Raw genomic sequence first — 13,757 nt, 5'->3', positions numbered from 1 at the left:
AAAAAAAAGAAGATTAATCATACTATTTTATAAAAACAGGTAAATGGGACTTCAGAAAATTAAAAAATTATCTTATTCAAAATACACTATCAAGAAAGTTAAAAAGACCACAGAATGGAAAAAAACATTTCCATATCATATATTAAATATTATATATATATTATCATGTAGCTGGTAACATATATCTAGAATATATAAAGAACTCTTACAATTCAACAATAAAAATACAATCCAATTTAAAATGTGCAAAGGATCTGAATAGACATTTCTCCAAAAAAGATATAGAAATGGCCAAAAGCATATTAAAAGCTGCTCTATATTATTAATCATTAGGGAAAAGACAATCAAAATCACAATGACAGGATGGCTAAAATTAAAAAAAGACAGATAACAAGTCTTGATAGAATACGAAAAGCTAGAACCCTCACATCACTGGTGGGACATAAAATAGTGCAGTGGCTTTGGAAAAAGTTTGATAGCTCCTCAAAACGTCAAATGACCCAGCAATTCCACTCCTAGGTATATACACAAGAGAAATGAAAACATATGTTCACACAAAGCTTGTATACAAGCATTCACAGCAGCATTCATAATAGCCAGTGGAAATGGCTAAATATCTCCACTGGCTATTACGAATGTTTGATAGACATACTAGCCAAATGTCTATCAAGTGATAAATAAAATGTGATATATCCATATAACGGAATATTATCAGCTATAAAATGAAGTATTGATATATGCTACAACATGCTAAATCTTGAAAATTTTATGCTAAGTAAAAGTAGCTAAACCCTAAAGGTCCTATATTGCATGATTCCATTTATATGACATGCCCACACCAGCCAAATCCATAGAAACAGAAAGTAGGTAAGTGGTGGACAGCAGATAGGTGGTGGGGAATGGGGAATGACTGCTAATGGGTATGGAGCTTCCATTAGAGATTATAAAAATGTTCTAAAATTACACTGTGGTGATGGCTGTACAACTATGAATATACTTTTATTTATTTGAGACGGACTTTCACTCTGTCACCCAGGCTGGAGTGCAGTGGCACAAGCTAGGCTCACTGCAACCTCCACCCAGGTTCAAGTGATTCTCCTGCCTCAGCTTCCCAAGTAGGTGGGATAACAGGCACACCCCACCACACCCAGATACCTTTTTTGTATTTTTAGTAGAGACGGGCTTTCACCTTGTTGGCGCCAGACTGGTCTCGAACCCCTGACCTCAGGTGATCCACCCATCTCAGCCTCCCAAAGTGCTGACATTACAGACATGAGCCACCACACTCAGCCTGAATACACTTTTAAAAAACCCCACTGAACTGTACATTCTTTAAAGGGGTAAATCTTAACAATATGTGAATTATATCTTAATAAAGCTATTGTTAAAAAATTAAAAACTCTTTGACAGCTCTCCTTTGCCAAAACACTTACTCTAATGGGGCATTCAAGTACTTTCATGACTTATTTCCATCTAAACTTTTAACCCTCATCTCCTATCATTTCCCACTTCCAACATCTTCTGCTTCTACCCCAAATACATAATGACATTTTATAATTCCCTGTCTTTGCACATATTGTTCTGTCAAAAATGTCATGCTCCCAAGCTGGGATGGTGGCTCATGCCTGTAATCCCAGCACTTTGGAAGGCTGAAGTGGGAACACTGCTTGAGATCAAGAGTTTGAGATCAGCCTAGGCAACAAATGCTACAAATATCATCTGATCCTGTGAATAGATTCTGAACTTCTTGGGGTTACTAGAGAGTAGCAGCTTCAGTCCCAGGACCTAATGCTTGTGAGCACTTAGTAAACATTTATTGAATAAATGAATGATAAAACATTCCCTTCACTACTGACCAGAAGGAGTGCTATTTTTCCTCCAACTAGTTTAATTGGTGAAATCCATACAAATATAACTTGAGTTCTAGCCTCTGGAGACCAATAAAATGAAATAAAAATAAAAATTTGGGGCCAACATGGAGAATTAAGGAAATTACCATAAAGTAACATTTCAGGGGGGGTTCATAGTTCGTATACTTATCATTTGTTGAATGAACATACTTACTGAAGACGATATTCTTTTATTCAACATATTAAATGTGTTGTTTAACTCTGGTAACCACAGCTGTGACTTACTTAACGATCTCAATAAATCCTACTTAAATCAGAGACAGGAAAAAATTATGCAAATGAATTCTTATCTGTTTTTTCTGCCCAAGGCATATTTGATAACAGATAAAACATATTCCAAATAGTCTCTACTTAATAGTCAGGAAGCCATTTGAGGTTGTATTTGGATCAAAATCAAATACAAAGAAGAAAAGACTGCTAAATTCACAAATGGTTTTATTTCAGAAAGAAATTATACATTAAAAAGAGACATAGTTAAGAGCTTACATTCACATATGGAAGTGAACCTAGGAAAGTCAACAGTTATTAATATATAAAACCACATGATTAAAAAAGACAGTAACAGATAATGACAGATGGACTTGCCTTAGATTCATCCACAAATAATATCTTTTGTCTAAAAACAAAAAGATACTGGTCTTAAGATAGCTCTTTTAGAATCAAGTTGGTAGTTCCAATGAACTTTAAAATCAAAGAGATCATAACAGTCTTTATGTAGACTGTGTCACACCCACACTCATCCGGCAGGATGGAAGCATCCATCAGTTATACTTTGCAGCTAGATAGGATGTCTTCCACTAATCTCTTGTAAACCCAGGCATCGCCCTTAAGCCGCTGCCTCCTGATGCCCACCACATCAGGTTTTTGAAGCTGGCATACCTCTAGTTCAAACTGCATCGTCACTTTGCCAAAATCTGACTGTGTTTGACACTTCAGTGTATAGCTGTGAAAAACAAGATAAGAAGCTAGTTAGTGGCAGAACCATATTCTGCGTTAAGAGTTTTCTAAGCCTTTAGGAGGCCATGGAGGAAATGAACCACTATTTCATATTAAGCAATATATTACTGTTTACAGTTTCCAAATGACCTAGCTATGCTTTAGTAATAGAGTATGACTGGTGTTTTACCAGAAGCTGAACTAGGATCCTAAGAATAAGCATGAAAAGGCTTTATTAGAATTTTCCCTTGCTCCAGAGAAAAGCCACTCTTTCATACCTATACATGCCATTCATGCTCAAAAAATCTGGCATTCTTTATACAACCCGTTCAACGGTGTAATCTGTGAGCACCGGGCATTTCTACAACATTCACTACAGAGGAAAGTGTAAGAAAGATAAATAATATATCGTGTGTGTGAGACTTGTCAGAAACTTCTGTCTATCATATAAATAAAGCTGAAGCCACTAACCTGTTAGAAAGGCACGTGTGTTTTTGAGGTTTTTCTAATTAGTAATAAGAGGTTATGAGATGGTATATTCCCATAACTGAAATGTATGGCATTTATAGCTAGAATTGTCCCATTATCCACTCGGAGAATGGAAAGACCCAGTCAAAATGAAGCCTGAAACTCATCTTAAGACATACGTAAGATCTTGAAAAGTTGCATAAATTTAATTCCTGTAAATAATTTTTAATTCATTTACATTCTACTTTAGGGTTTTATTTGTCTTACTAATCTTCAATAAATAGGACTGATTTTAACTTTCAATTCCCTAAATACTTAAGGTTTCCTGATTGGGTGCTGTTCCACAGATGTGTGGAGAAGTTACATTGTTTCTGCTATGTACTTTTTTCTGTTTCATACTGTTACGTACCAAAATATTCTTTTTCTTACTTAGTCATGTGTTTTGGGAAAGAGGCTTGATCTCGCAAAAATAAGCAGTCAACATCAGAAATGCCAAAAGGAGCACCCTGTAGTGAAGATTCTTGACAGGAAGATGAAGCATAGAACAATTTAGCCACATGGAAGATAACAGATCATTGAGAGGCCTGTGACAGAGATATGGCTATCGTAAGCCCAGGCATGAAGAGATCAGAGTGAAAGAGATGTGTTCTAATCAAGCCCAAGAGGAATGCCAGGGTTCATAGAAGGAATGCTTGCCAACATTTACAGATAAGTAAAAAGTAAAATTATATCTGCACAAGCTTGTTTCTTAAAATTTCACTCCATATTGACCTATTCTATTACATGTTTAAATCCATGTGTGTCTCTACTGGCTGCCTTAATTAAGAAATTTTAAAGAGAAATAATTAAATGGAAATGCTTAGAAATATGGACACCTTGGGTAACCAGAAGAGGCCTGGCTATTGAAACCAGGAGATCATAACCAAGGCGCCTTTGATGGCAGCTCCTTCAACAGCAGGAGACAGTTAAGGTAAAAAAACTTCCTAAAGCACTGAAAACCCAGCCCTGTAAAACAGCCAGTCATGAAGAGAAGGATTCTATATAAATCCCTGATTTGTTTGAAATGTCTCAGAAATTTCTATTATAATTTATAAACATTATTGTAAAGCAGAAAATCAAAGGAAAATAGAGGCTCTAAAAGAAATCCAGAAGAATTTTGATGCAACAATCTTGCATATTCTTCACATGTACCCCAAAACCTAAAATGCAATAAAATAAACGGGGAAAAAAAAAAAAAAGAATTTTGAATTTTCCTATTTTGAAATAAAAAGTCTAAGTTTGGGCCGGCCACAGTGGCTCACGCCTGTAATCCTAACACTTTGGGAGGACAAGTGGGTGGATCATGAGGTCAGGAGTTCAAGACCAGCCTGACCAACATGGTGAAACCCCGTATCTACTAAAAAAAATGCAAAAATTAGCCAAGAGTGATGGCACACGCCTGCAATCCTAGCTCCTCAGGAGTCGAAGGTTGCAATGAGTTGAGATCATGCCACTGCACTCCAGCCTGGGAGGCACAGCAAGACTTCAACAACAACAACAAAAAAAAGTCTAACTTTGAAAGTGGGACAATGTCTGTGCTTCTAAAACTTTTATTGTTTGAACCAAACAAAAGAGAATAAATTATAAGCAATGACACTACCTTAAAAGCTTTTGGGAATGAGGTGGGAGAAATACATTTTTTCTAAAGCACGGGGGTGGGGAGATCAATTCCCATTTTCTCTTTGGTATTTTTGAGACAGAGTCTAGTTCTGTTGCCCACACTGGAGTGCTGTGGTGTGATCTCAGCTCATTGCAGCCTCCAACCTCCCGGGTTCAAGTGATTCTCATGCCTCAGCCTTCCAAGCAGCTGGGACTACTGGCATGTGCCACCATGCCCAGCTAATTGTTTGTATTTTCAGTAGAGACGAGGTTTCTCCATATTGACCAGGCTGATCTTGAACTCCTGGCCTCAAATGATCTGCCCACTTCAGCCTCCCAAAGTGCTGAGATTACACGCATGAGCCACCAAGCCCAATCAAACCCTATTTTCTCAAAGTCCAAAAGAAACTAATAAATGCAACAGCTTGTAAATGTGCTTCTCACCCCTTTTGTACAAAGTCAACATGCTTCTTTGGAAGAATAGACATTATCTCATTCAAGAGTTGATCTGGATTCACTAATCTGGTTGTAGTCACATTATAGTGAAGCTTAAAAAAGAAAAAGAAGAGATGAGAAGTAAATTTTAACATCAACAAAAGACGATCACATCACATCAAGAATTCCAAAACTCCTCAATATAGTACCTTTTCAAATGGAGCTATTTCCAGAAAAATATCAGAGGAATTTACAGCCAACTCTTAGTGAGTTAATGGCACACTGGGAAACCTTGGAGAGATGATGGTTATTAGTAACCACACCCATAGCTCTCTTTTCATACTTTCATCTTCCTCTCCCACCAATCCTTTTAAAAAAATAAATATTAAAGAGCATCCATCTATCTGTTTGAGCTTTGCCTGTTTTCCCCTTCCCACACTACGGAAGAGACATTAACAGTCCTGAAATGTACACCACAGCAAGATAAACAAACACCATACAAAGTTTGCTTTGTACGTAGTTGGATATGTTTCCTTAATTTGTTCAGAATTATTTAAAGACTATTACAGAATTCCAGGGGCTGATTTTATGACAGTTCTAAGAGGAAATAAATGTAACAGGTATTCCTTTAAAAAAGTAATGTCATATTATTTTTTTCTCATTGACTGGCAGCATAATCCTCAGAGATAATTTCATTCTTAACTGGTATTTATCACTCATTCATTCAACAACTATTTTTTGTAAGTTTACTATGTACTAGACACTGTTTTAGTGGGTCCTGGACACATAAAAATCCCTCCCTTCCTAGTAAGTATCTTCACTGTCAAACAAAACCATAGTTTCTATGTCTTTCAGGTTTGAGCTCTTTGTATTAATAAAATGCTGAGGTAGAAAAGTATTCCAACTATCTTACTTTTCAAAATAAGAACCCAGGCCCAAAGAAGAGAATAAATTTCTTTTTTATTTTATTTTAATTTTTTAAGATGGGGTTTCACCAGGATGGCCAGGCTGGTCTAGAACTCCTGACCTCAGGTATCCACACACCTTGGCCTCCCAAAGTGCTGGGATTACAGGTGTGAGCCACCGCGCCCGGCCATTAATTTCTTAAGGTACTGCTTTTCATAGCGTGATATAAGATATACAAGACAGACAAGGTGATTCTGGGTGGCACATGGATAAATATTTTTAAATATGTATTTGTTCCCATATGATTTAGAAAAACATAATTAACAACAACAAAAAAAACCCTAATGATATATAGTTTCCTTTTAAATAAATTTGAGTTTTAAAAAATTATCATGATTGTGGTAATGGTTTCACAGGTGGTATACATAATGCCAAAGCATATTAATCGTACTTTAAAATATGCACCATTATTCAGGTATGGTGGCTCATGACTGTAATCCCAGCACTTTGGGAAGCCAAGGCAAGAGGATTACTTGAGCTCAGGTGTTCAAGACCAGTCTGGGTAACATAGTGAGACCTTGTCTTGGCAAAAAATTAAGAATTAGCTAGGCGTGGTGGCACACGTCCCATCTACTCAGGAGGCTGAGGCAGGTGGATAGCTTGAGCCCAGGAGGTCGAGGCTGCAGTGAGCTATGATCACGCCATTGCACCGCAGCCTGTGCAAGATTCTGTCTCAAAAAATTAACAAATAAAATATGTGCAGTTTATTATATGTCAGTTATATCTCTATAAATCTATGTGCCAAAGACGAGTCAATATAAAGAAAACACCAGATAAATAACAGTGTACACAATCTCCCATATAGCAAACATCGTGAAACTGAGTGTTAACGAAGCAATCCTCTGTTACTTGGTTCCTGATCCAGGGCTCTTTTCACTAAACTAAACTGGCTCTGTCAAGATGATATTAATAATAAACTGAATACTTTCAAATCATAACATAAATTACTGCTTTGGTAAAATAAAGACTTAATCCTACTTTACTTAAATTTCGGATTTTTATAGACTGCTTCCTAAAAGAGGACATGAATACATACAATTTGCTATCTTTTTTTTTTGAGATGGAGTTTCACTCTTGTTGTCCAGGCTGGAGTGCAATGGCGCGATCTCGGCTCACCAAACCTCTGCCTCCTGGGTTAAAGCGATTCTCCTGTCTCAGTCTCCTAAGTAGCCGGGAATATGGGCATCGGCCAACCACACCTGACTAATTTTGTATTTTTTACTGGAGACAGGGTTTCTCCATGTTGGCCAGGTTGGTCTCTAACTCCCGACCTCAGGTGATCCACCTGCCTCGGCCTCCCAAAGTGATGGGACTACAGGCGTTAATTTCCTATCTTAAAAAAGGTATTCTTTCTACTATCCTTGCAACTCTTCTGGTAAATTTATAGTTTTTAATAAAGTATGCAGAGTTGGTGAAACAAAGTTAATTTCCCAAAGAAAGCCCTTCAGTTCTGCAAAAACTTAAAAGCATTAAAAAGGGTTAAAGATCCAAAGTTAGATAAATTTTTCAATCTTAGGACTGTGCTGATAAGGACCATGGGTGTATATATGGGGGTAAAATGCTCAACACTGATAATAATCTTTGACACTGGAAACATCACTTTATACTAATGAAGTATTTAATATGCCATAAAGCACCCCGTATGTAGAGTCTTATTTCTACATCTCAGCCCTGTGAGGCTGTCAGGGGAGGCATTATTTCCAGATTTTACAAATGAAGAAATTGAGGAGATCAGGAATAAAATGACTTAACAAAGCTATACAGTACAAAGCTGGGGCCAGAACCCAGGTCTTCTCATTCCCAATCTTGTGGTTTTTCTCCTACATTCTGGAAGTATTGGGGAAGTACCTAGAAAGCCAACTAACACCACAGTAGTTTCTACTGAAAAATGCATTCAGGTTCCAAAATATTTACATAAGTGACCATTTTAGTACATTATCCATTAGTATTTGGTAACTGCTTAGCTTCTCAATAGAGAGAGAGTGTGTGTGTGTGTGTGGTGTGTGTGTGTGTGGTTGAACTAGTTTCCTTAATTTTATTTAACATTTTTCAGTGCAATGGTACTATCGGTTTTTTTAAATGCCAATATCAGTGCTTGAAATACTTAACTATCTCCAACCAGAAAAATTTCAGAACAAAAGGATAAAATATGCCTAATAAACAGCCATATGTAATGTAAACTTCTCAGTACACTACACAAGTTAAAGGCAATGAATGCTAGTGAGTAAGTTCTATCTTCTTCCACTTTAAGAGAGAACACAAATGAGACCTCAGAACATTCTCCTCTGAAACACCCTCTGCCCAATAGCTTAGGATTTTCCTTCCCCCAAACCACCCAGATTTGCTCATTATGAGAGTCTCAGCACAAAAACTAAGCACGACCCAGTCCCCAAATGATGGGCACACTACCATCTTCTCCCCACAGCTCTGGGCCCACACCTCTTGGAACGTGTTTTTACCACAGCACTGAGTCCAGTGTGTCAGAACAAGACCCCAGCCTGTTTGCACAGCCAGCCTAAGAGTTCCTCAAGGACATAGGCTGTGTCTCATTCATCCATTTACCTCTAAATTCCTCCTCTTCCACCAAATAAAAATGTATTCATTAGAGATTTGAATGAATGCTCAGAGAGAATCCAAGAGAATAAGTACTTTGTATCTGCTAATAGCTTATATCCACATTGTCCACACCAGTGACACATTAACCCTTTTAAAGCATACTGGGTATATTAAATAAGACCTTCTTAGCCAGGTCTTGATGCCCTTCCAGTCTACCTTCCTAGCTTATCACTCACTATTTTCCTGACACATGCCAGACTCCAAGTTCCAATTATCTTCCTATGCATTTAAATATTTCATGAGGGCCTACAAAGTATCCATGAACCAGGGACACAACTAAGCTCAAGTCCCCCTCCTCAAGGCAGCTCTCAGCTCTCCATCTGTGTCCCCTGCTTCCTCACCTCCATGCTGCCCCTGTGCTAATCCCTCCACTTGCTCTTGAATATTTGAATGATAGCTCTTTGCTCCCTGAAGGTATTGACTCTATTTACCCACTGCACAGTAACATGCAGATTTTAGCTGCTCAAAAAACATATAATTAACTAAGTGAATACTCAAATAAAAAATACTAATCGATTCATTCAGTACCTTTTAAAAAAAGCAGCCCACTAGCAGTCAGCTTCTGAAATCTCTATGAAAGAATTCCAGCCTGCTTACCTTTAGTCTTCTGGGCCCGTCTCTGACACAGCCCTTCCTTTTGCTCCTGGTGAGCACAGTGATAACCTTATCCAACCCCCTTTCAAGGCTCCCAAACACTTTGGTTCCCTTTCTTTTTGGAGTCTCTTCCATATGTGCTTGGTTGAGATCCAGTTCCACTGAACGGCACCTGAAACAAAACATAAAACAAGGTACAAGTAGAGCTGGGCCTCTGGCCTGTGGGGCCCGCAAGGGCGGACTTCTGTCCCTTCACACACATTAGGGTGCCTCACTCAGGTATGCCAGGGCCAGATCACCTCACTCCTCCTCAGGGAGCACCAAAGCCATCTCCCACTGGACAGGAGCTGTCACCCTTCCCCCATGCAACCAGCACTCAGCAAAACTGTTTATCCCCTTCCTTTTTAAAAACTGTCATATATATAGAAAAGTTCAAAGAAGGGTACAATGAATACCAATATATCCTCCTAGATTCAACAACTGTTCATATTTTGCCACATTTGCTTTCTGTATGTATATAGATAATACATTAATGTATACATGTATATGTGTATATGTATATAGATATATATTCTGATATATATTCATCAATGTATATATCTACATACAGTGCAGTGGCGCAATCTCAGCTCACTGCAACCTTCACCTCCAGGTTCTCTTATTAGGAAATAAGTAAATTTAATGTACTACACACATTAAATTTATATTTATATGTATATATATATATTCTTACTCTCCAAAAGAATCTATGTGATGATTTACCTTAATCAGATCTATTAACAAATTTTTTAAAAATCTGTATACATATATACATTTAATGTATATAGCACATTAAATTTACTTATACATATATAAATTTAATGTACTATATACATAGTACAAAAAATCTGTATACGTTATATAAATTTAATGTATATAGTACATGAAATTTACTTATTTGCTAAGCCATCTGAAAGTAACTCATCTGAAGATATCATGACACTTTACTCTGAAACACTTCAGTATACATCTCTAATGAATAAGGACGTTGTCTTCCATAAAGACAATACCATTATCACATCAATAAATTAGTAATAGTTCCATAGTAACATCTAATACCCTGTTCACATTCTAATTCTCTAAACTCTCTTTAAAATAGATAATGCTTTTAAGAAATTGCTATAGGGCTGGGTGTGGTGGCTCATGCCTGTGATCCCAGCACTTTGGAAGGCTGAGGTGGGTGGATCACCTGAAGTTGGGAGTTCAAGACCAGCCTCACCAACATGGAAAAACCCCGTCTTTACTAAAAATACAAAATTAGCCGGGCATAGTGGTGCATGCCTGTAATCCTAAGCTACTCAGGAGGCTGAGGCAGAAGAATCTCTTGAACCCAGGAGGCAGAGGTTGGAGTGTGCTGAGATTGCGCCATTGCACTATAGCCTGGGCAACAAGAGCAAAACTCCATCTCAGGGAACACTGGTAGTCCTCCCAAATCGCTTTCAATCCCTTGAAAGGGGGTTTGAAACACCAGTGAGTAACTTTATGATTTGGGAGGACTACAATCTGTTAGAGGATATCTACACTTTACTGGCAGAAGAGAAGGGTAAGATGGGCCTCAGAAAGGAAGCCACTTGGCTGGGGTGAGAGCCACTGTCCTCCCAGCCTGCCATACTTAAGATGCCATTCGACTGCTGATCAGTTTCACAATTCTACCCCATAAGAAAGGCAGTGGCTACAGGTCCAGGAATGGCCACAGGTCATCAACATATAGACAGATATTCCTACTCTCCAACAGAATCTATGTGATGATTTACCTTAATCAGGTCTATTACTATATTTTTTTAAACCTTGTTACATATACTAAAGATTAGAGTCTAAAAAAAACTGAACACTTACCGCCTCTCAGGGCTAATGACACCTGCCATTAATTTGTCTGTTCCTGTTGAATTTACTGGCGTTTTAATTGGAGTTTCTTTCAGGCACTGGTCTCTAGCTATTAGAAACAGAACAAACAAAATCCATATGTAGCACATACTATGGTTTTGAAATTTCTATTATTAATAATAATGTATGCATCAAACTATTCATTGACTCAGAAATATAATCACTTGACCTGTAATGTCAAAGGCTCTAATTCTTTCAAGAAATGTTTCCCTGTGATTTATAATAAAAACAAAATCATTTTGCCTTGTATGTGTGGCTCTTATTTTTCTTCACTGCAAATTGAGACCATGTTTTTAATTTTATTATAAACATCGTATGATAAACCTAAATAGATCACATAAATACAAATCTCATAGCTACTGATTCTTTTTTCTATAAATAAAAGTCAATCTGTATTTTTATAAGGGCCCAATTTATGCTTTTAATTGATCTAGTATTAAAAAGTGTTAATGCAATTCATAGCCCAATTCAACTTTTGTTAGGCAAAAAGAACAGGAAAGAAAGTAAAATGTAAAGTGCCAATGGAAGCTAGCAATTATGGCGTTAGCCACTTACTTCCTTAAGTGGCTCCTGTGTTTAAAAAACAACGACCAATAATAGCTTTGACCCTGTGAAAGCTTGACATAAGTTATTAAAGAGATGTAAGCTTTGGCTGGGTGTGGTGGCTCACACCTGTAATCCCTACACTTTGGGAGGCAGAGGCAGGTGGATCACAAGGTCAGGAGTTCAAGACCAGCTTGGCAAACATGGTGAAACCCCATGTCTACTAAAGATACAAAAACTTAGCCAGGCATGGTGGCGCGCACCTGTAATCCCAACTACTCTGGAGGCTGAGGCAAGAGAATCCCTTTTACCCAGGAGGCAGAGGTTGCAGTGAACCAAGATCACGCCATTGCACTAGCCTGGGCGACAGGGCAAGACTCCATCTCAAAAAAAAAGAGATGTAAGCTTTGATTATTTTTTATATTCTCTGTTCCAGAATTTTGTGTTTCATTCTAAGTAGGGTATTTCCATTTCCAGATAGTTTGTGACAAATTTGCATTAACAAATCTGGTTACACTGATTAGCTCATGATCTAAAAGTTTTACCCTTTAGAGATAATATTCACATTATAGTAACAAAGATATAACATCAACATTTTAAAAAGAGATTAGGAGCTTAGTTTTATTTATGACTATTTGGCTATATTCTCACTTTCCACAAGAATAAGAAAATAAGAGCAATCAGAAACATCTATAAAAACAGTTTTCATCTTTGCATACAGACAGTATCTACCACCATACAGAACTGCCCTTCAGCAAACTGCCAATGCCTGCATCGTACACGAGTGACAAAAATTAATACTTATGTCAAAAATAACTGACAATGAAAGTAAAATGCAGGGCCAGGCACAGTGGCTCACCCCTGTAATCCCAGAACTTTGGGAGGCCAAGGCAGGCGGATCGCCTAAGTTCAAGAGTTCAAGACCCACCCTGGCCAACATGTTGAAACCCCATCTCTATTAAAAATACAAAAATTTAGCCGGGCATGGTGGTACACGCCTGTAATCCCAGCTGAGGCAGGAGAATCGCTTGAACCCGGGAGGCAGAGGTTGCAGTGAGCCAAGATCATGCCACTGCAATCCAGCCTGGGCAACAAAAGCAAAACTCTGCCTCAAAAAAAAAAAAAAAGGAAAGGAAAGGAAAAAAAAGAAAGTAAAATGTAAAGTGCCAGTGGAAGCTAGCAATTATGGCTTTAGCCACTTACTTCCTTAAGTGGCTCCTGTGTTTAAAAAACAACGACCAATAATAGCTTTGACCAACACGATCTTTCTCATAGTGACAACATATGTCAACTGATGATATTTCAAGATTATAAAATAAATTCCAAACTACCCACATTGCAAAACCTTCAGAGTTACACAAAAAGTTAAGAAATGTCAATAATGGAAGGGATGATGGCATTAAAGTTTTTTTTAAATAAAAAAGCCCTGGGCCAGGCGTGGTGGCTCACAGCTGTAATCTAGCACTTTGGGAGGCTGAGGCAGGCAGATCACTTGAAGTCAGGAGTTCGAGACCAGCCTGACCAACATGGTGAAACCCCATCTCTACTAAAAACATGAAAATTAGCCAGGCATAGTGGCAGGAGCCTGTAATCCCAGCTACTTGGGAGGCTGAGGCAGGACGACTGTTTGAACCCTGGAGGCAGAGGTTGCAGTGAGCTGAGATCGCGCCACTGCACTCCAGCCTAGGTGACAGAGCAAGACTCCATCTCAAAAACATTTTAAAAAAA

The 13,757-nt window shown here is 38.0% G+C and overlaps 1 protein-coding gene across 3 annotated transcripts in view; it reads right to left on the bottom strand.

Moving 5' to 3' along the window:
* Positions 1-2,328: 2,328 nt before the first annotated feature.
* MELK (maternal embryonic leucine zipper kinase) overlaps positions 2,329-13,757 on the bottom strand; it is a 97,650-nt gene continuing 86,221 nt past the window's right edge. For all 3 annotated transcript variants that reach the window (XM_017543184.1, XM_037743695.1, XM_017543187.1), the window contains 4 exons: positions 11,439-11,535; positions 9,567-9,735; positions 5,397-5,500; positions 2,329-2,853 (listed from right to left, as the gene is read on the bottom strand). In XM_017543184.1, coding sequence (XP_017398673.1) covers positions 2,676-2,853; positions 5,397-5,500; positions 9,567-9,735; positions 11,439-11,535 — 548 coding nt within the window. In that variant the 3' untranslated portion in view covers positions 2,329-2,675. The remainder of the gene's footprint in view (positions 2,854-5,396; positions 5,501-9,566; positions 9,736-11,438; positions 11,536-13,757) is intronic.

This window comes from Cebus imitator, unplaced genomic scaffold (genome assembly GCF_001604975.1).
Source record: "Cebus imitator isolate Cc_AM_T3 unplaced genomic scaffold, Cebus_imitator-1.0 Scaffold149, whole genome shotgun sequence".
NCBI classification, from domain to species: Eukaryota; Metazoa; Chordata; class Mammalia; order Primates; family Cebidae; genus Cebus; species Cebus imitator.
Note: the sequence above shows the minus strand (reverse complement) of the source record. Positions and strands in the feature narration are given on the sequence as shown.